The sequence below is a fragment of the Ascaphus truei genome, chromosome 1 (genome assembly GCF_040206685.1).
Source record: "Ascaphus truei isolate aAscTru1 chromosome 1, aAscTru1.hap1, whole genome shotgun sequence".
NCBI classification, from domain to species: Eukaryota; Metazoa; Chordata; class Amphibia; order Anura; family Ascaphidae; genus Ascaphus; species Ascaphus truei.
The window spans coordinates 130584799-130609145 of record NC_134483.1 but is presented as its reverse complement, the minus strand read 5'-3'; the positions used below and the strand labels follow the sequence as shown (position 1 = coordinate 130609145).

At 41.9% G+C, this 24347-nt stretch overlaps 1 protein-coding gene across 16 annotated transcripts in view; it reads left to right on the top strand.

Moving 5' to 3' along the window:
- The window catches only part of BNC2 (basonuclin zinc finger protein 2), a 556774-nt gene that overhangs the window by 520194 nt on the left and 12233 nt on the right, over positions 1–24347 (top strand). For 13 of the 16 annotated variants that reach the window (XM_075594792.1, XM_075594823.1, XM_075594800.1 and 10 more), the window contains one exon: positions 3070–7236. The exons of 1 other annotated variant lie outside the window; for it this stretch is intronic. In XM_075594792.1, the coding sequence (XP_075450907.1) occupies positions 3070–3718 (649 nt within the window). In that variant the 3' untranslated portion in view covers positions 3719–7236. Of the gene's footprint in view, positions 1–3069; positions 7238–24347 lie in introns of those variants that run through there. 2 more of the 16 variants (XM_075594781.1, XM_075594839.1) reach the window with 2 other exon arrangements.

Genomic DNA, 24347 nt, shown 5'->3' with positions numbered 1-24347 from the left:
GAGTCAATATCTTCCTCACACATACACGATACATATGCAGTTTTATTATGGTAACATAACATTTTTCCATGAATTCGGGCACGACCCCACGGGGTGTCTTCCCTGAGTACTCCATTAATACTTGCATCCTCGGTTGTATCTGGGACTGGAAGCAATTGCCTTATCAGAGCCAAGGCTGTACCGTGTGCACCAATCACTTAAAATGGCCATGCTCATGGTGAGGTAGGACAAAATGGTGGCAGAAGCACTATGAAGCGACCTCGAATGTAACCCCTCTACTTTTAGCTCTTAAACTTACGACTATAGCTGAGGCTGGGGCCTGAGTCCCTGTCTATAGCTTACTGGACCACACGTAGCCTACAGTCAGACGGCAAGAAGAACACAGACACAGTATGGATGTTATAACTACTTTACTATTCTAACTGACTCTGATACTTCGTGATCCTCAGATGGGGATCACTAACCACAATACACAGGTTAATATATAATCCCCAAATAATGTGGTGGTGGTGTATGTCAGTGTCAGTGGTGTAGTAGCACCCAATCTTGGGTATGTTCGCTTGTGATCTTGACGGCACACTGTGCGAGTTCGTTGAGTACTAAACCTGTTGCAGGCCTATTCTTCGAAAAGAGTGCTTTGGTACAACGGTGTCTTTTATAGCCTTTGTGGATCCCCTCCTGCGACGCTTTCTCACGACTGGAACTGTAGCTCTCAGCTCCTGTAGCCACATGCACACGTGCACTCTCTCTCGACACCTTAAGGGAACCTGGTAGTACTCAGGTCTGCGTAACTCGTAACCAACAGGGCTGCCTCCCTTTTTAAAGGCTCCTCTTCCTCATAGTCCCTCCTCTTCCACAGCCATTACTATTGGCAGCTCTCAAGTCTATCACAGTCACATGTCCAGAGCACCTTGGAGAGGAACCTGCTAGGGGGCAGTGTGAAAGCGTGTGAGCTCATCACACAGGGGGTTGGTTACATGATGAAGGGTCATAAGCTCCTAAAGCTTTTTCTGCAATGTACTTAGTTAAGCAACGTATTTACTACTACTATTTAACGTGAGTCGGTCTTGAATACTTCACTTCATCTGGTATGATGTTAAGAATTCTCACACCCCCGATTTCGCCTGGGAGTAAGACATAAGAAATGTCCACAATTTGTCACCAGCATGACTTTTTTCTGGTGCAAATATTAAATGCTAGCATTTATAATTCTATAATAGCCATTACTAAGCGAGCTGCACTCCAGAAAGCCATAGTAAGTGGAGTAGTTTGATTTCTGTACATATAAGAACACCAAACAAAGTTATACAGTTGTTAACAAGGTGCGGAGATTATTAAAGTTTACTGAAAGAAGATCGAGTGGCATTTTGGTTCTCTGTGTATTCTAATGTATATTCTATGGTCTAAAACTTCACACAAGACCAAATTGTACATTTACATTCTTGCCACAAAGAGAATATTATTTTTGTATTTCTGGCAAGTGTTTGCCTATTTGGTTTGCAGCGCTGCTTCAGGTTTAAAGGCAGACTATTCCTATCAGGCATCTAAGAGATTCCTGTAGATACTGTAGAAATAAACACCTTACGGGCAGATTCACCAAGCGCTGGTATGTGTTTGTGCACCAGATTCGGCGTTAACTCCACTTTGACTTGCACAGGACATAACGCCGGATGTTTGCACTAACCCGTACCAACGCCTGATGAACCTGCCCGTTAGTGCTTTCCTAGAGTGAAGAAAAGGGTTATACCCACCATGTGTACACCCTTTATGTAACACTAGTCAGGTTATCATTAAATAATAATCCACTTCCAAGTTCAATTAGTCTTATATCCCTATACTGCTGTAGGCCCAGCAATCCTTTGCATTATTATCCCTATGAGCAGGTTCAGGGTTAAATAAACATTTGATGGTTACCAAAGCCCTGATCATCTCAGCTGTTCACAGTGCCTCTAATGATGAAGAAGTGCTAGGTTTGGTATCACAGACCATATTTAAATGGCATTAAGAAGATTCAGTGCTAAACAAGTCTTGGCATTTAAATGATACCAAGAGTACACAGCAGTTTCAATGCCCCCTTTTTTCGCTTTTTTCCCCCGTTTCTGCGTTTCTGCAATGATCCCCACGAAAGCTTATTCTGATACCAGCTCCTGTACCCACCCGTGAAGTACTCTTACTTTAGTAATATTTACATTTTTTGGGGTTGTTATTCATTGATTTCATGTTGTATAGTCCAAAACTGAATCGACTACAATTGAAGCCAAAGTATTATTTTTTGTGTTGCATGTTTAACTATTTTGCATGTGCTTATTGCATGGATATTTTTGCATGTGATTGGATATTATGGACAACTTAAATTGGTGGTTACTGTATATTTCTAAACATAATAAAGAACTATTTACCTTGCGATTGCCTTATCTGATGGTTAATGTCTTGGTAAATTCCCTACACATGACAAATGTTCTACATCTACAGTACATCCAGTCTTAAAGATCAATGTAAACACAATGACAGATTTCTCCTCACATAGCTCACATTTTTTGTATAACAATACATGGTAGAAACATGCAATCACAATGAATGCATTGCATTTTTACATCTGTAGCACATGGTGATAATGTAAAGTGACAAAAGCCATACTGGTCTCATATATTGGCCCTTAACTTAAGAAGCTGCCTGTGCCTTTTCCAGAAGATCAATTGCCATTCTCCAGCTCATTCTCAACCTGGGCTTACGCTATCCATATTAAGTGCCCAGGAGAAAAAGTAGCAACAGAACAAGTTGGAGCACATAGGTCCAAATTTCCTTAGAAACAATATTTTGTAGGGTATATGGGATAATACTATGATTTTTAAAGACACATAACATAAATGATTACATTATTTTAGCCAGAAAAGGTATTACTTCTACTACAGGTTTAGATTATTTACAAATACGGAAACAAATATATACTATGTTATTATCATAAGGAAAAATTAGCAAGCTAATAACTGCATGTATTTGTAATGTCATATTTTTTTGTTTTTGATTTTTGTCTTTTTTCCCCCCCCGTTTTGTCCTTTCCACTTGCAGACACAGTGCCAACATTAACCTCCACCGCAAACTGTTGACCAAAGAACTGGACGAGATGGGGCTGGACTCCTCTCAACCCACCCTCCGTGATGAGTTCTTGGCAAAGATCTATGGCGGGCAACACCCCTTGGGGCTGGATGTTAGAGAAGATACCACCTCGCCAGCCGGCACGGAGGATTCCCATGTCAATGGCTATGGACGGAGCCTAGCAGATGACTACATGGTCCTAGACTTGAGCACAACTTCCAGCGTCCAGTCCAGCGGCAGCATCCATTCCTCCAGGGAGTCAGACGCTGGCAGTGACGAGGGCATCCTCCTGGATGACATTGACGGAGCCAGTGACAGTGGGGAGTCCTCTCACAAAGTCGAAGCTCCTACCCCTGCCATGGGTACAGGAAGTGATGTAATGGAATCCTCCTTATACAACAGCCTTGCCATGAGCAATGGTGGGATAATGTGCAACATTTGCCACAAAATGTACAGCAACAAGGGGACCCTGCGGGTCCATTACAAGACAGTGCACTTGCGGGAGATGCATAAGTGCAAAGTATTCGGGTGCAATATGATGTTCTCCTCCGTACGCAGCCGAAATCGGCACAGTCAAAACCCTAACCTCCATAAAAACATTCCTTTCACTTCTGTGGAATAGCTTCCAAATGGACACAGCCAACGCCAGTTCTCGCAGATGACACACCTGAACTGCTCCATATTTATATATATATATATATACGTACATATAAATAAATGTATATGTATGTTATATATATCTATATCTATAAATCTAAATATATATTCTTTTTTAACTAAAAGAAAAAAAAAACTACAAAACACTAGGTGCTTTTTTATTTTCACTTAGGGATGAAACTGCCCTCAAGAAGACTAAAGAAAAAAACAATACACAAGAAACTTGCAGTCACTTAACCCAGTTTTGTTACGGAATGAAGTCCTTGGTTATCTCCAAAGATAGTGTCTTAATATACCAGTGACTGTTGCCTGCAAAAGAAAAATACAAAACAAAAACCGAACAAATTAAAAAAACACAAGTTCCAAAAAAACACACCTTTCTTCTATTTGTCTATTTTGTGTATTTTGGGGGAAGACTTAATTAAGCATGGCAGATTCACCTGTAAATATGGAGCCCCGAGGGGCGGACAATGTTAAACAGTTGTATCGATAGTTGTGGACTCTCTTGGTTCCTTGGTGCAGTTGCATTCAGCCGTATGCAGGAAAATAGGTCGCTGGCTAGCTCTGCTCATTTATTTTAGCTTCAATGCACATTTTACAACACAGACACCGAAACACGACCATGTTTAACTACCTGCTATATGTAGAGTTACCCTGGTGTTGCATGCTTACAGCACTAACAATGAATTGATATTTTTCTTTTTGTCTTTTGTACTATTTACATAAAAGCAGTCATGCACTTTCCCCTCCCCCCCCCCCTACACTACAAAGGGATGTGTAATATCCTTTTTTAACCCTTCAGTGCCGAAAGACGCATACGGCGAGGCATTGCAATGCCACCTTAGGTACTGAAGTGGCGAATTAATGCCATTCTCTTGAAATGCTTCGGCAAAAAGAGGGCTGGTCAGTGAAGGGCATGGTTGCCAAATTAAAAAAGTATTAATAGAGTGTTGCAAATTATAAAGAAAAGTAGAACTGCCAACTTTGCACAAGTCACTAAATGTCATAAAACCTGTATACAACCCTTCCATTAAGCTGCACGTCATAGTTTATGGGCCACCAGAAAAAAAAAAAGCTAGACTGAAATGTTACAGAATTATAAAAATGCTATAAAAAAATGGAAAAAAAATTACCAAATATTTTTTGGACTCCTAAAGGACGTTCAAATCATTAATGCACAACACTAAAGAGAATCAAATTATTTCGTTAAGCAGTTAGTTTGGCTCTGTACGGAACAATAACAGAATTTCTTACTAGCCACAGTACTGGATAACGTACATAAATCCAATTTGATGTTTTTTGTGGCTTTTTTTTTTTTGTATCTGTGGCCAACTCGCTTAGGAAGTCCTTAATTATAATTTGTATTTTGTAAAGTGCAGTGTTAAATGGGATAATACATCCACTAGCGTTTCCATGTGGCCCAAGGTCTCCAGAATAGTTCCATCCTACTGTACTCAGCCTACTTTTTTAAATCAAATCTGGAAGGTTGAAGCCCTAAACTGATTCAAACTGTTCTTTAAAAGCGGAACTTGACATGGTTTGAACTGGAGTGTAGTGGGTTCCTCCCATGTAGGACCGCGCTGCTTCTATGCCAAGGTACCCCCTGGTGTGTGAGATGTTTAAGCTTTGATGCCTGTCACTCCCAGGGAATTCCTGATAAACGTTAACAATGACAGAAAGAAAGTTGCTGCTGAACCTCCCAGAAAGGGTGATGGTTAAGTCCATTATTGCAGAAACCTATTGGGTGGTCATCTTGAAAAAGTACAAATGCCCTCCTCTTGACCAGTGAGTGTGCTGTGAAATGTATGGATTAGTTGACTCCAAAAAGAAGGGAACGTCAACTGGCAAATTGCTGCTTATACTATTTCAGCAAAAATAAGATATACATCCCTTGTCTGTAAATGTATAAGCTGCAGGCAGTCCTGACAGTAAACAATTTCAATATTATATCCCAAATTGACTAACCTGTACCTGTTTGTGTAAACTAAGCCCAGGTGGCTTACCCAACCTCTCCAGATTGAAGGCTCATCTTAAGTTGGTCCCGTAGCCTTTACATTACCAGAAACAGGCTGACATGGTTTTGACGCTCTTGACCTCCCTATTGGGAATGGAGAATCGTAAAACCAAGATCAGCCGATTCTGTTCTTAGTATTTGGGTGGTCAGCCAAGCCATGTGACCCCACTGCACAGAGTCACTGGTCCCTACATGAGGAATGCCAAGAGGAGAAGCACTTACAAGAGCTGAGAAACACGGGCTTGACCTCAAAAGATAAACATTCCTGTTGCAGTGGAAAATTAGGAAAGGAATATAGTGAGATAAATGTTTCTTGTTTTCCTGAGGGATTTTACAGAGTACCGCGCTTAGAAAATTAGTAAAAAGCGCACGGCACTTTTTCTTAAAACCTTTATGTGTTTCCGGTGTTTACGCATTTCGCCTGGGCTGGTAAACCACACAGGCAGCTAATGTTACCACAAACTGTACTAGCAGAAGGATATTTACTTAAGTTCAGAATTCAGCCAAAATTGTAGATTTGTATCTGTGTTGTAGCCTCTGTTTCTCTATTTTCCAAGGAATACTTCCATAAACAATATGAACTCGCAGAGATTTTAGTGTATCTCCTGTATCTGAAATTCTGAGGCTCGGAAGACCATGTTTTAAAGTTCAGCCATCAGTTTGTTATAATTATCCATGCCTTTGTTTTTAATGTTCACAGCAAATGTTGTCTCGTGTTTGCCAAAGGAATTGATTATATGCATCTATTTTTTTTTCTTCAATGTTTGATTTATTGTACATGGCACTCGTTATGGATTCCAAACATATGCATTGCTAGCAGACAAGACAGTATTTACATTTACACTGATTGCTGAAACCTTTACTTTTGTTAGCAAAGAACTGTTCAAAAATGCCCAAAAGGAATGACCGTTTATGTTTCCTCCTGGGTCTACAGTGATTAAAGACTGAAAATACTTGTGAAACCAGTAAAAGACTTTTTTTTTTAATTATTATTATTTAACGTTACAAATGTCCAACACTAATGTTTACTGAGAAAAGCTGAGGAATTTTTTGATGACCATTTTTTGGGAAATGTCACCGAGTTTTAAGTACTACTCTCAATTAAATTGAATAGCATTCAGCTTAGTTTTTATACCGTTCATGTATACTGTATGTGTTTGTTAAAATTGCAACCGGATTAAGTAAAGTGTACTCTTCTTACTGAGACTGTATGTGTATTAGTGATAACATTCCATTACAGAGCCCTAACCTTCAAAAGCCCACAGGGGGAACATTACATTTCAAAGACACTACGACCAGTTTTCTCAAAGACACAGTTTTCACTGTATGATACAAACATGTTTTTATTAATAAAAGACAAAAAAGTTGGTGACTTTAAATACATCGATATTTCACTTGCAAATACGATACAGATTCATATGCATTCATTGGCTACTGAAATGGTGCATTAACTCTCACTGCTGATGAAAAAAATGACAAGTGCAAATTTATACGGGATATCTATCTCGTTACTGGCTGCGGAATTGATGCACTTTTGATGTACAGTTAACGGCAGCAAAATTAGATTTTGAGAAAAAGATATTAATTAGATTTGCCAATAAATGTCATACTGTTGTTTTGTACCAGATTTAGTTTGGCGTGCATCAGATATCCAAGTTTTAGCGTCACGGACGCTTGCTGCATTTCCTCTCACAAAAACATGCAACAATATACAAATATTAGCTTGTGGGCGTTAGGGCGATACCAGGATTATGGCTGTGGGTGTCCTTTTAAAGTCTTGACATTATTTAATGCTCAATTGTTAGTTGTACTCTTACATGTATAACCTTTTAATACAGATTTAACATCCAGTAGCCTAGCAATACCAGGAACACAGAAATGATCAGCAGGACCACAGCCCACCAGTCTGTCCGCTTTCTGATCTCCTTGGATCCCTGGCTTTTTCTATAATGATGATACCCAGGTAGTTTTCAATTATTGTAATAGCCACCGCTGCATCTCCCGGGAGGCAGTTCCATGAATCCACCACTCTTTCAGTGAAAAAGTAGTTCCTCCCATTTCCACCCACCATTTGTGTAACACGTGTCAAAGGCACTCAGACCACAGCACTCCAACATGTTCTACTTACAAGTGGGATTTTATTCTTTGACGAAAATGGCGCAGTTTCTCACCAGTTTGGGCTCAGTTTTGCAGTTGGAGACTTCAATAAATGACGCTCATTGACAATTAGGCACCATCTGCATGATGTTTTACAGGATCTCCTGCAGTTTCAATAAGATTAATATCACAAACTGTTTCTTAAAACCGCATTTTGAAACATCTATGCAATCCAAAAAAGTTCCCAGGTTCAAATACCAGCAATATTAACTCAGCAAAAACCTCCGAGGTGGGTGAGATAACCTGTTGTAACTGGGTACTCGGATAAAACGTGAAGCCTTCTGTATAAAACGTTTAACAATTAACACATTTTTTTTTGTAGCTTATACCTGTACTTGAATCCTTTTTTTTTTACCAGAAGCATAATGAAATGTAATGTGTAATAATGAATCAATTGCACCTTACTTCATCTTTTCTCCATAATCCAAAAATAGGAGTTATCCGGCAGAACTGAACCAAGTTATTTTTTAATCTGAGGACCCCCAGCTCCCCTAGAAATGAACCTTTTTAGTGGCCATTAGAATTAAAGAACAAAAGAAGATGGACTTTGTGGTCATCCAATAGAAAGCTGCAATGTCGCATGCTGATGATGTTGCGACTCTATTGGCCCACTGGAGAGAGGCGACCGGTTTGATTCACTGAAAAGGAATTTAAAAATTGCACATTATAAAGGAAGATTTTTCGGGAACCTAGGTGTCCCGGATTTGAGAATAGGGCAGCTGCAGAGGCTCCACCGGTTTGCAATTATGAATAAACGTAAAAAAAAAATTAAAAGTGAGCAAGGGGAGACTGCACCTTTAAAAAAAAAACACACACAAAAAAAAACATGTTTAATGACTAATTCATTCCAGGGAATGCATTAAAAAAGATACTTTATACAAGGCACACGTTCTCTTCATTTTAGAATATAAAATGTTTAGTGCCAATAAAAAGTCAATGGGTTCACATGAGCGTTTCAGAGTAAAGGACAGCTGCGCCGTGTCACTTCCCTGTTTTGTTATGGTAACATCAGCATGCACTGACTGTAGTTGCCATTTAAGATAAGGTACTGTACAGCTTGTCCTGCTGTGGCAGGCAGCGGCTTCTCATGTGGGCACGATGGAATTTTTCTCATGCCCAAGACTGATTTCCAGACAATGCAGTAGGCTCGATGATACAGGCTCCTCAGCTCTGAACTTATATTATCTATAAAGGAGACTGTGCGAAGTACAAGGGTGCTCAACTGTGTAGGGTCTTTTTGCAAACTTTTATTTGAAAGAATAACTGCAGTAAAAATAGGCACTGAACTACTTCCTGTTAAGACCACTATGGTACCCTACTGGCTAACTCTCCCTATTAATTCATTAATAATTTGCACACCAAAATATACACCCTTTATCTCTCAAATAAAATCTCTAAACCAGAGGCAAGTCAGTGGAAGATGAAGAGATCTCCATTCCCCTAACACATTTCTCTGAAAAGATTTTTCATGTGTTGGCCAGCATGCTTCAAATGCATAGTACAATTGCTGTATATGCAGCACCTTGTGTCCTGGCAGTAGTCCTGTTGTTCCTAGCAGCCATTTTCCTCTATCCCAGTTTGCTGCAGCTCCGGACACCTACAAGACAAGGTAACAATTATTTTTGCTAATGAAGGACATCCAGGGATTCTCTATGAATTATTTAAATCAAAAATCAAAATAAGTAGATACAATTTAACTTTACAGACCTTTTCATTTTTACAACAGGAAACATATTTTAAAAGGGGTAAAAAATGTGCATGTAGATGTGTTGAATCATGCTGTACAGAATTGAAGGTGGAGATTAATTGCAGAAAACATGACAATGCTTATCTGTAGTCCTGTATGTAGTATATTGAGTTTGCATTTACCACATGGAAAAGCTTTCCCCTAACACATACACAAAAAAAGTAATACTGACTTTTTCCAAATAACTGCAACATTAAATAGCAAAATTACAAGTTTTGGATTGAATGATATATATATTTAGCAGGAAAACATACATACATACAATATATATATATATATATATATATATATATATATATATATATATATTTATTTACTATTTGTTGTGTGCTTTGTTAGCCTTAATTATAATAATGGGAGTTTGAAAATGTGTTATAAACTAATGTGTGGCATCAACACACCATTTCATACAACCTATGTCACGTATCTACTTTGATATATGTGAGAAAGTAAGTAAAGATGCATGATCCAGTGCTGGTTTGCTATGTGATTTAATTCTCAACTTTCTGGAATAAATTGGTGAAGTATGGACAAGAAGCAAAAAGGTACCCAATGTGAGTGGTCACTTGCATGTTATTGCTCAGAATCCCTGGCTGCAGTGGAAGCACTGTATGCTAGGACAGGGGCGCGCATTTTTTTTTTTGGCTGCGCCCCCTCCTTACCGCGCGTCAAATGACACCATGGGGTCACGTAACGTCACTCATTTGACACGTGTCACGTCACATGAGCCACATTGCCATGGACACCAGTGACCCCGGCAGAGTCCAGGTTAGTTTTAGAGTTGCAGAGGCCTCACACGATCCCCCGGCATTTCATTTAAATGTCTCGGAGAAGAGCGCGGCGCCTCTGCAACCGCCCGTGCCCCCCCTCCCCCAGACAAATCCAGCGCCCGCCACTTTGCGCACCGCTGTGCTAGGAGATAATGGGCAAAAGCAGGGCTGCAGACCTGTCTGAGACATGCAAATGAAACAATTAACCCCAACCTAAGAGAACATACATTGGTCTGTAGAGCTGGTTGATTAGGGATTTCTGGGGGTTACAATGCAGTCTTGTTTGCTACTTGCACCCAGTTATAAATAAATAGGGTAATCGCACATAAAGCAAACATTTGGCTGTTTTGGTTTCCTCCGAAATGTATAATCCTTTTATTTTCAGTTGGGGAGTGCTTGCCAATCCCGTTTTTAACATGAGCTTTTTGGGCCACAGTTTAATGGTCTGTAAAAATATGGAGGGAGGAGATAACGGAAATGAAGCCCTCCCCTATGTCTTAACCAATCACGAACAAACTAATTAAAAAAAAATACAGCCAAATACTTAACACTTTGTGTCCAATATTTCACGTAAACATGCCACTGCCATTGGTCCATTTTGATTCTAGTAGGGATTGCAGCTTTAGGTGACAAATGCATTGAAGACTAGGTACATTTTATGCTAAAAATCTTCTACTGGTATTTGAGCTCCAGCCCAATAGTTTGATTTTTTTTAAGGTACCATAGCTGTGCTTTCCTGATTGTCTTGTACTGTCACAATGCTACCTTTTGCCAAAAAGTGGCTGGGTGGTTGGGTAGCAGTGCAGCCATCAAACCGCAAATATTAGATTGCATTCATCATACTTCCTTGTCAATTCTGGAGACCTCTCCTAGCAAAATAAATGTTTTATATAAGATAACCTGTAAAAGGCCTAGCCCTGCAACAGATGGGCAATTACACTGTGAATAAATATAAAAATAGCTGGAGATGAGCCGCGAGGACCTTCAGTTCAATTTCACCTCGGAATTTTCTAATAACTTCATGTCACTTTATTACCATCCAGTAATGTAAAAGCTGCCAACAGGACTGTCACGCTAACAGCCGACAACACCCGCTTGCTCAGCCCCAGCTCTCTGTCTGATTATTGCACTGGCCCTGATGGAATACAAACTAATAGTGTGCTTTCAGAATCTGTGCAGCAACATCAAACATAAAATGATGTGTAATTGCCTGTTTATCCCCAGTGCAGGAGACGACTGGGCAGCAGATGTAGACGTTCTCTGACTTGTACACTTATACACTTACAAATACACTTATTTAATTTCACTGAGAGTGTGTGTATACATAGAAGTGTTACCTATGCCCCACGATGAGCAATACTGAATCAACAATATAAATGTTTTAATGTTAGTATATGTGTGTGTGTGTGTGTGTGTGTGTGTGTGTGTGTGTGTGTGTGTGTGTGTGTGTGTGTGTGTGTGTGTGTGTGTGTGTGTGTGTGTGTGTGTGTGTGTGTGTGTGTGTGTGTGTATATCTGTCTATGGATAGAATGTATATTGATATATATATATATATATATAGTGTTCGACAAATCACCCAAAAATCTACTCGCCCAACCAAAAAATCTACTCGCCACCTAGTCCTGCCCCCAACCCCGCTTTAAAATAAAATACATTTAATAAATTCCTAGTCAGAACATTCGTTTTTGACATAAATGAATTTATTGTATTACATTATTCTACAATTAGTCCTTTTTACGTGTGTGTGTGTGTGTAAATGTCGGATTTAGAAATAAAAGCCAGGTGTGAATGACTAGTTTCCTGAACCCCTTAACCAGTGTCTGGACGTCCCCGCTTCACAATATCTAAAGCAGCAATCCCGCCTGGGATCTTACCTGATCCGCAGTCCCTCAATGTCCAGGTACCTCATTCCCGCAATGTTATACATTGGAGGGGATGTGTTCCCTACCTGTCTTCTGGGTTAGGGGGGGTTCCGATGTCTTCCGTGTGAAGCTTGATTCAGAGCTGGAATAAAGCAGTATAGGTTATTTCGGTGTAGTATAGGGCAGTTAAGATATATAGGGTAAATAAGAGATCCAGAGTGTGAGAGAGAGAGACAGAGAGAGAGAGGAGAGAGAGGGAGGGGGAGAGAGACACACACAGAGAGAGAGACACACACACACACAGAGAGAGAGAGAGAGAGAGAGAGAGAGACACACAGAGAGAGAGATATGAGAGAAAGAGAGAGATATGAGACATAGAGAAAGAGAGATACACAGAGAAAGAGACACACAGAGAAAGAGAGACACAGAGAAAGAGACACACACAGAAAGAGAGGCACACACAGAAAGAGAGACACAGAGAGATAGAGAGACAAAGACAGAGAGAGTGCGGCAGAGAGAGTGCGGCAGAGAAAGGGCGGCAGAGAAAGGGCGGCGGCGACGGAAAGGGCGAGGGCGACAGGGAAAGGGCGAGGGCGACGGAGAGGGCGACAGGGAAAGGGTGAGGGCGACACAGGGAGAGGGTGACACGGAGAGGGTGACACACACTCACAGACACACACTCACAGACACATACACTCACAGACACATACACTAACAGACACACACTCACAGACACACACACTCACAGACACACACATACACTCAGACACACACAAACACTCACAGACACACACACTCACAGACACACACAAACACTCACAGACACACACACTCACACAAACACACAGACACAAACACACAGACACATACACTCACAGACACATACACTCACAGACACATACACTCACAGACACAAACACTCACAGACACAAACACTCAGACACATACACTCACAGACACACACTCACAGACACATACTCACAGACACATACACTCACACACACACACACACACACACTCAGACATACACTCACAGACACATACACTCACAGACACATACACTCATACAGGCAGACACACTCACACACACTCACTCACACACACAGACACACACACACACACACACTACAAAAAATGGAGCCGGGAGTCCCACTCACCAGAGGTATGTCGGTATCTTGGGCCTGGGGTGCGACATCGAGGTCTGGGGGTGACATTGGGGGGCCTGCGGGGGACATTGGGGGGCCTGCGGGGGACATTGGGGGGCCTGCGGGGGAAATCGGGGGTATGTGAGGGCCTGCGGGGAACATCGGGCGACATTGGGGGGCCTGCGGAGGAACTGGAGTGCACGTGGGGGCCTGCGGGGGACATCGGGCGACATTGGGGGGCCTGCGGAGGAACTGGAGTGCACGTGGGGGCCTGCGGGGGACATCGGGAGACATTTGGGGGCCTGCGGGGAACATCGGGCGACATTGGGGGGCTTGCGGGGGAAATCGGGGGTATGTGGGGGCCTGCGGGGAACATCGGGTGACATTGGGGGGCCTGCGGGGGACATCGGGGGGCCTGCGGGGGAAATGGAGTGCACGTGGGGGCCTGAGGGGGGCATGTGGGGGAAATTGACATCCGCACGGCCACACCAACTCCACGATGGGAAACGTGGCCGGACGGTGACGCGCTGGATCCAGCAGCGAACTTTGCTTGCGCATGCGCACGCGCACTACCCGTGTGCATACAGAGCTGTCAGCCTGCAGCATTAACCTGCCCGCGCGGGATCCAAAGGAGCGTGGGACGGAGGGGAAGCGCTTCCCTTGCTCCTCCCGCCCCTGGCAGAGGGCAGAGGCTGAGGGGGAGAGAGAGGCTGACCCAGAGCTGGCAGAGGGAGGGGGGAGAGAGAGGCTGACCCAGAGCTGCCAGCCGGCCCTCTTCCCCCATCAGAAAAAAAAATTGAACATTTTGGCGCGAGCAGGGGAATTAATAGAGCCGCAGCAACGGCTCGCCAGCGGCCTAAATCCACCCGCCGCGGGCGAGTAGTTATAATGAATTGTCGAACACTATATATATATATATATATATATATATATATATATATATATATATATATATATATATATATATATATATCACACACATATATATACATATTTATTTGATTTGTTATTTTACAGCTGTAGTTCAGTCTTTTTTTTTTTTTTTATTTATTTTTTTACTTCAATAGTTTCATATGTGCAATCTCTAATTACCTAAAGAACTGTATAGCTGCAGATCAATTCGTTCTCCATGTATTGATAGGCGAAATTTGGTGACATAATTAGTGAAGGGATCTGTTTTTCTTCTTCTGTCTCTCAGTGGAAGCTCATGAATATTCATGAGCACTCCTGCACTGAGATGTGCAAGAGGGAGGGCGGGGCTGACAAAGAGGTGTGCCAGGGCTTGTGACAGGACATGAAGGGGCAGCGCCTTAGCAAATGGCTGTTAAAATAGAATACAAGAAAATTGGTCTTTCAAAGTTGTTTTTTTAAAAACAGAAAATGCTAAAAGTATTTTTTCTTACTACAGAACTGATTTATTAAAAAAAAACACACATGCAGGATATTGACTGAACTGCAGCTTTAAGCCATGTAATGCAATAAATACCGTACCCTGGATCTTGCTCATGAATGGACTTAATAGCACTTAAATACAGTACTGTAGTATGTTAAACATGAGAGAGAGTGAAACTCCCCGCCTATATATCATATTCGCCTATTTAAAAAAAAATGTGTTACATAATGAAAGATATGTTTAATAGCATCCCAAATGTAGTCTCTAAATGTATGCTAAAACACACATATACAACTGGGAAAACGCAGATGTATTGCGACTTTGTAACTGAGAGTGGTCATTGTTTCTTTAATTCCTTACCTGCAAAGCAATGGGCTTCAGGCCCCTTCAGAACTGAAATGGTTAAGAACAGAACAACTGGCAGTGGAATATCACATCCATAACCTCTCTCTTCATGTAGAGTGTTTTAGAGAACACAGTCGCTCACCATCATGCCGTAAGTACACTTTTTCTTGTGTTAAGGTAGGGGTGGGCAACTCCAGTTCTCAAGGGCCACCAACAGGTCAAAGACTAAGCCACTGATTGAGCTACCTGTGCTGAAGCAGGAGATATCGTTAAAACCTGACCTGTTTGTGGCCCTTGAGAACTGAAGTTGCCCACCCCTGAATTAAGGTCTCCAGAGAGAAAGCCACATTAATTTCAAAGTCCTGATAATCACAGCCGAGTTACCAAAAAAACCCACATTATTTTAACTAATATCAATTTGTTATACGAGTCCCAGCAAAAAATGTGTTCACATCTATAATTGACTTAAACAGATAATGAATCGATGTATAATGTGAAAGGTTGGGGGAAGGATAGTAAAAGAAATATGTGCAATTCATTTTTTGTTCTTATATTTAAAGGTGCTGTTCTCCCTAACTCCTTTATTTCTCCTCTTCCCCCTCACACCCCATTTTTTTTTTTTACATGGATGGGAAGCAGAAGGTCTCTAGAGCTGAGCCCCAGGGACAGCTCAAGTTCCTTAGATTCAACAGAAGATAGCACTGGTACCGGGCGATATCCCCCATCACGGTGACCAATAGGAAGCGTCAACGTCATCCATTGCTGCTTCCTATTGGCCTGCATCATGCCAGCAATTTAAATACAAGGCAGTACAAAAAACGACTTTTCTCGGTTAGTATCTCAAGAACTAGAGGGTCCCTCGGAGCTGAAATAAATGTGGTTCAACTCCAGGGACCCACTGCTTCCCATCCATGTGAAAATAAAAAATGGGGGCCAGAGAGGGAACGGCTCCTTTTGGTAATTTTATGTTTGGTCTCTTTTGCATCAGTCTATATAGCTTCAGTTTTCCTTTCATTATCAGAATTGTGGCATTGGAAGTGGTTAGAAGAAGAAACTCATATCCTCCAGTTGTACCTATTTAGCAAGTACTATTCCCGTGTTTTATGTCCTAAGCCTGTTAAATTCAGCTGCACCTATTCCTGTCCGTGTCTGAATCTTCAGCTAATTAAAGCAGTGGGGATATTGATAACTTATCTGCTAATCATCATCTGGGTAAGGGTATTTATTTAACACTTGTACAGTATTGTGTGTGTTTTTATAAGTATATAGAAATATATCCATCATACACATTTTATTGGTAATCTGATCTTTGCATTTTGTAAGTGTTATTGTCCTGACTTCAGAGACTGGAAGCTCCTCTATCCCAAATTGAAACTAAATAGTAGTAAATAAAGTGAACCTATTTTTATGTGCCAAATGTTGAAAGGTCTGGAAACATGAGTAGTTAGGGGCGCGTTACAGTACAATATGCATAATACAGCTCAACACCGTTATAGCGCGATCCGCTTATAACGCGGTCTGAGTTTAAAACCTTTTTTTTTTGGCAAACTTTAAACACACACACACGTCTCTTCCAGACAGTGAAGGGAAAAACCCCAGAGATGCAGAGCAGCAGTGTTATAATAGTCAGGATACTCACAAGCTGTCCTAGGGACGCCAACTGCAGTATATACTGTATGTATGGGTCTGTGTGCATCTTTGTACATGCATGTATACATGTGCATATCCGTGTATATCATTTAGTTATATCACTGTCTATTTTCAATGCACCTTTGTGAATGTGTCTGTTCTGTGTGTACTGTGTATGCATGGGTTGTCTGTGTGTGTGCCAGGGTATGGAAGGGATTCACCCCCTTAACAATCAGGAGATTCCTTCTCCACATAAGTGTTTTTTCTTTATTGAGAGTGTGAGCATTAGGGGCTTACATTGTACAGTCAATAGCTGTAATTGTTGGGTACAGAAGTCTCTTTACTCCAAAGCAAACTAAGTTTAGTCTCTTGGAAGTACAATATCTAGGTTATACTCAGTTTAGTTTTTTTAGTTCAGTGTGCTCCAATTCAGTGGGGAGGGAGTATGCATGCATTGCCATTTTTATCTACAAAAAAATCAATATTGCCTTCTGCTCACACTAGACTATCTCTGTGTGATTTTCATCGTAAATCGCTTCAATTGCAGTTTAATTATTCCTTTCCTTATTCCTTCTTTTGAAGGTTTCCATGAAGATCAGAGCACCAGATACTATATGTGCCTTTAAGATCCCACCATAGAGGTGGCTGCATAGATACTGTATAAAATTGCTCAATATCTTAAAACTATTTTTATAAAAAATATAATGCACTGCCTCACAATGAGTAAACTATGTGCACAACAAAAGCTACTGTATACAAATGTACATTGTTATAGAAACTTGATTTAGGTACTTTACCTTTTAATGCATACATTACAGGCTTATTTACTAGTGAGGAAATTAAAAAAAAGGCTCTTTAAAACACACACTTTCCCTACCTGTTCATTGTGTGCATGGAGGTCGGGTTTGCTCCAAGCCTCTCTCTCAGTCTGCACTCTGATAGGCTGAGAAGGGTATGCTGGGAGTTGTAGTCCTGCTGCCTTTTTGCACAGATTTACACACAAACATTTACAGCCCCTGCCGTCTAATAAATATTCTCCACATATCTCCCAGCTCCCTACTCTCGCTCTCTGGCAGCTGATTAAGCAGGGAGAGGAGAAGGAGAGAGCTGCAGATGCCAGGTAAGTCCTCACGAAACCCCTGCTTGCGGCAACCGTTTTGTTTTTAAAAAAAAACTTGCGATCCCGGTTATAACGCGGTTTCATTCTGTGGCCCCCGAGCACCACGTTATAACAGGGTCCAGCTGTATAAGCCCAGACCCACAAAACTCTGTGAAGTCACTTCATGTGACATTGACCTAACTTAACTAAGAAATGGAACACTCATGAAATTCCCTCAATACTCACAAAATCATAGTACATACAAAACTATGTACTAAAGGAGGTTGGAATGTTCTCCAGCACTTCAAAGAATGGTATTCCATATTTTTAAATAGAATTTTTATTTTTTTAAAAATCAAACAAAAAGGTAGAGCATTTCTTATCTGCAATGCACTCCAGAATCAAGCAAAAATACACCATCAGCACTATGTAAACAAGTCTCGTACCAACTCCCAACAGAACACTACACATGCATAGGGAAAGTATCTCATGACCATAACCACAAGTCCCATGTAGGTACTGTAGGAAAAATGGCAATGTTTCGAGATGATCACAGCCCTTTATCAAGCCATGCAGAGAACATTCTTACTATGCCTGTCCTTAAGTCCCAAATTGTGGTTCTTTTCTCAAAGTCTTGTGTGGAGTTGTAGCGTTGACGCATTTACGTAGTACCAATGATGTATTTTTAATTTTGGTGTGCGTTTTTGTGTACAGCTTGTATTTTTCACAGCAGATAAAAAATAAAAACGGGTTCCACCTTATTGTTTGATCTGTTTCATTTTTTTTATCCAGGTAGGAAGAAGGAGCCTGGGCACTACGGATTTCTGCTAAGAAATTTTTTATTTGTGAGACAGTGTGATGACGTTTCGGCCCCAAGGGCTTTTCTCAAATGCAAATGGCATGAGAAAGGCCCTTGGGGCCGAAACGTCATCACACTGGCTCACAAATAAAAAATTTCTTAGCAGAAATCCGTAGTGCCCAGGGTCTTCCTTCCTATCTAATATTGGAGTACCACCCAGAGATTCCTAAACCAGGTGCACCGGTATTTATTATTATTTTCTTTGTTGGGGAGTGCAGCATCCACCTACTCATTTTTTTATCCAACCATATGGGATACCTTTATTCGAAGTTACGGAGAACCGCCCCTTCTCGCCTCCTTTTTGTATAGACCTAGCTTAATGTCACATTAAGATTCTGTGTATCTATGAAGGACATTAAATCATGTTTTCTCATGTAAGGAGCATTGTGGTAATTATGTATGTATATCTTTATTTATATAACGCCATCTATGAACACAGAGATTACAGCAGTAATACACATGACATAGTATAACACAATGGGAATAAGTGCTTCAGACATAAAAGTAATATTAGGAAAAGGAGTCCCTGCCCCGAAGAACTTACAATGTAAGTAGTAATTAGGAAGAATGTACAGAGACAGTAGGGGTAGGGCATTTCAGAGGTTCGGGGCAGTCAGTGAGGAAGGTTTAAGACAGGAGAAGGCTTTGGATACCAAAGGGGTAGAGAGACGACATCCTTGAGCAGAACGCAAGAGTCGGGATAGTGTGTAGAGAGAAATTAGGGCTGAGATGTAAGGAGGGGCAGAAGAGTGTATAGTCTTAAAAGTGAGGAGGAGAATTTAGTGTGTGATATGGGATTTGATAGGAAGCCAGGAGAGGGATTTCAATATGATGGTTACAATAGTCGAGACGGGAGAGAATGATGGCATGTGTTATTTAGCAAAAGAGTAAAGGGTGTATCTTTGCAATGCTAGGTTTTAGCTACATTTTGACTGTGAGGGACAAGTCAAATATGACCCCTAGGCAGTTTGCTTGCCATACTGGGTGTATGATAGTGCTACCAACAATAATGTAGAAGGAGGTAATATGGCCAGGCTTGAGAGGAAGTATGAGGAGCTCTCTTTTTGACATGTTAAGTTTGAGTCGACAGAGGGCCATCCAGGATGATATAGCGGAGAGACATTCAGAGACTTTGGTCTGTACAGCAGGTGTAAGGTCGGATTGAAAAGTAAATTTGTGTGTCATCAGCATAGAGGTGATATTTGAATCCAAGAGATGTGATAAGCTCACCTAGTGAGATTGTGTAGAGAGAAAAGAGAAGAGGTCCCAGGACAGAGCCCTGGGGTACGCCCAAAGAGAGATAAACAAAGGAGGTGGAGCTATTAAAACAAATGAGGTACTGAAAGTACGATGGAAGAGGTGAGAAGAAATCCAGGATAGAGCTTTGTTACGGATACCAAGAGTATGACAAACGTGAAGGAGAAAAGGGTGGTCCCCAGTATCAAAGGCTGCAAAGAAGTCGAGTAATATAAGCAGTATGTAATAAGTAACCTTTGGCTTTGTCAGCATGGAGGTAATTATCTATTTTAGTGTGGGCTGTTTCAGTGGATTGAGCAGTTGCGGAAGCCAGATTATAGAGAGACTACGAGAGAATAGGAGGTGAGAAGATGGAGTAAGCAAGAGAATACAAGGTATTCAAGGAGTTTGGAGGCAAAAGGCAGAAGGGAGACAGGACAACAGTTAGACAGGTAGGGTCAAGCTTGCTGTTTGTGAGTATTGGTATAACTGTTGCATGTTTGAAGGAGGAGGATTATTTTGACCGCCTGTGCACTGATTGTCTGACTTTGATAAATGACAATCTCAAAAAGATTTGAAAAAGAAGCAGGAACAACAAATATAAACAAAAACAGGTAATCAGTAACCGGTAATAAAAGTGCACGAAATTAGGATGTTGAGTATAAAATAATCTAAATTGGGGGATACCGAGCAGAGCACCCCGCCTGATGCCCACTTGGAGGCAAACTCTGTGACCATCCCAGCGGACTCGGCGTATGTGTACTCTGCCTGAATACGGAAGCGCACCAGCGCCAGTAACTTGGACACGATGTTGTTGGGACCTCCCCCTCCAAACGCTGCTTCCTGGTCTTACAGTATAAATGGCTAGCTTAGCCAATGCCAGTAGCAGGTTGACGAGGAGATCCCCAGGCTTATTGTTCGGGGACACTGGGTACCTCATAATAAAAAGATGGGAATGTGCAGCCAGAACTGCAGGAGAAAGCCCCTTAAGGTGGATTAGAGGGGCTGCAGTCTGGCGCAGCTAAAATAAATATGGTACACAGACTTCTTTTCGCCACAGAAGGGGCAGATAGGTAAGTCAGTGAAGTGGGCCAAGTACTCTCCTGTGCTCAGTGCACCATGAATGACTCTCCAACTCAGATCCCCGGTGGTGCAGGGAACCAATTCTGAATAGAGTTCCCTCTGCCGTGGCCTCTCGCAATCGTTTGCAGGTAGTACCTGCCTCCAGATGGTATCAGGGCAGGCGACAAGTGCGAGGTAGTGCAATGTATGGAAAAGAGAGACTACAGCCCTTTCCTTGGCATGCCGCAGAAATATGCCATGGACATGTCCCCCAACCTGCTGAGGTTGGGGACGAGAGGAGCCTGAGGGGGTTTGTAACAGGGGAGTTATCCCTGTTCAGGAAATATGCCTATAATCCAGCAGTGTGGTGGTTAACTGCTGGTAGTCAATTAACAAACACCACCTGCCTGATTAGGTTGCTTAGAAAAGCCTGCCCTTGAAACAGAAAGAGAGATTGTGCCTGAGTCTCACAAGTTGTGAGATTGACCATGGGGACAGGTGTCTTGTGCCTGCCAGAAGAAATACTGTAGCAGAGCTGCTTGCAAGACACAGGGGAAACTTCTAAACCTGAATGCTGACAAACCTGAGGAAAAGATAGCAACCCAGGAACAGAGAAGACTTTCCCTCCGACTACAAGGAACAGATAAGACTTTCCTTTATAAGACTTTTTATATCTGCTCATTTCATGATACACTGGCAACACACTTTATTCGAGCTCGGCTAGTCCCACGAATTCGGGTATACCCGGGTGTATTGAGGTTTGTGACTGTTTTCTGCCCGAGTGCATTGAGTTATTTTCCAGGCAGGGATTGAAGCATTTTATTCCCGCTGGCTGCAATACTGCACAGTATATATATATATATATATATACTGCATTACAATTCATGAATTTATGCCATCTGGTAGACACGCGAAGCATTGCAGCCTATTAAATCCTAATCATTATCATTTAACAGATCAGCCGCTTGCTGATTGCAAGACACAGGGGAAACTTCTAAACCTGAATGCTGACAAACCTGAGGAAAAGGTAGCAACCCAGGAACAGAGAAGACGTTCCCTCCGACTACAAGGAACAGATAAGACTTTCCTTTATAAGACTTTTTATATCTGCTCATTTCATGATATATGTTTGGGGGCTGGGAGACATGCTTATCTAAAGGGAGTTGTGGACTGCATTGTTTTCCCTAGAAATACTCCCAAGTGAATAGAAGCTTTGTTTACCCCTTGTTTGGATGGTTTCCTGATGTCAAGGAAACAGGCGCAATAAAAGCCTTATTTAATTTCACCATAACAAGTTTCCCTTGCATACCTCTATGAGCGTCCGCCTACATATGGTCATCAGAAGTGGGACGAGAGGTGGTCCTTGAAGTTAAAAGGGGCCCCGAGTTTGCCTGTGAATTTTTTTTTGTACTTTTTGCCTACAAACAGCCTGAGCAACATAATTAAAGGATCTCATGCAGCAGAGACCAGAATTAAAGTGATACACGCCCAGGCAGGAAATCTACACTGCACTGAAACTTACAAAACCACAGATGGACTCTTTTCCCCGATTCCAAGAGGAGAGAGAGAGAGACCGTGCTGAAGCAGGTAAACCTTATTTGCCTATCACAAATAAAGTGTAATATGGTCATTGAAATAGGGTTTTTTCCTTCCAGCTGTAGTCAGGGTTCAAGAAGTAAGTTAGCCCTTAAAAGGGATTGGCGATTGTTATTTTCAAATGTTTCGCTGAAGCAGTGAATACAGAGGGTGACACACGAGCGGTACTGATTCTGCAAGTACAGGCTGCCACACTGCATAGGACTACCAGTTGTGAATGGAGTATATGCAGAAAAGTGTGAAAATTGATGCAAGACTGTGCTGAAGCAGGGGAATTTTCATTAAACAAGTGCTGAGGGTAAAATTGCCCTACCGGGGAAAAGGAATTGCTGAGCTGTGTAAAAGGTATCCCAAAGTGTGAAGAGTGAATGTCATAATACCCAAAGTTGAGACTGAACTCAAGCAGAAAACCACATTATTTGGCTGAAGCAGTGAGATTGCACCTAGCAAGTAAATGGTGTAAAGCAAACAGAAGTTTTTACCTAGCAACTGCACATCCAGCATACCTAATGAGAGATTATACCTAGCAAGTAAATGGTGTAAAGCAAATAGATGTTTTTACCTAGCAACTGCACATCCTGTATACCTGATGAGAAAAAATGCGTGCAAAGTACTGCTGATATTGTAAAACTTACCCAAGAAAGAAAAAGTCTACAGAGATGCCTGTGAGAGCTACGACCTCTACAAGCAAAATATGCCCACCTGTAGAACTACCACAATTGGGGGTTCTAGCAAATACAGTGGCAACAGCTGCAATAGCGACTCCTGAGGTCAGGAAGAAAATTACACCTGATAGCCCCAAAATGGAGGACAAGATGCAGCGTTCCTGCCTACCCCATGGAAGAGTGGCCCTTCCAGTCCAATAAAGAGGAAGACATCTCTTACGGGGAACCCAAACCGAGTCACACCCACAAAACACCCCAAGAATGGTGGGGGTGCCTAAACTCGGCACGAACTGAAAAGACCGCTCCCTATGATGACAATATGTTCGGCAGGAGAAAGAGCGGGAGCAGTGGATCACCGAATATTTCCGTCAGCAATTACAGTTGCAAGAAAAGCCAGGTGGATCCAGTGACGCTGCTAAAATTTCAAATGAAGATGGAGACCCCAGTATCCCTGAGGGGATGGTGTAATCCAAAACAAAAAGGCAAAAAAAGAAAAGCGGTTCTTCACTTACCGTGGAAGAAACAGACACGTCCGCAGATTTTGTAGAGAAAAAGGGGCATCGAGATGCCCTGCAGCCTAGAGAAAATGGAGAATTCGTCCCGCGGATAACCGAAAATCCAGAGAGCCCAAGGCAGAAGTCGTGTACCCCAAAGAAGTGTCTGTCCGGTGCCAACAGTGAGGAACCCTCAACCAATCATCCCAGGGAAGCGTAGCCAGAACCAGTGAGTGACGATCCCTTGACCAGCCCTGAAGACGCCCTGAAAATTGCCAGGTGTGACTGTGATCTACTTCGGGAACAATTGAAACTTGAGAGAGAAGATAATGCTGAGTTACAGAAGACGGTGCTCGCAATGTACTCTGAATCTGGAACAGAATTGGATGATCTCAAGACTGAGCTAGATACTGCAAACGCTACTATTTCCGCCATGGATGAAAAGCAAAGCCAATCTGATAAAATGATGACTAAGCTGAAGCGTAAGTATGAGGAGGCACTAAAGCAGATGACAGTCTTTC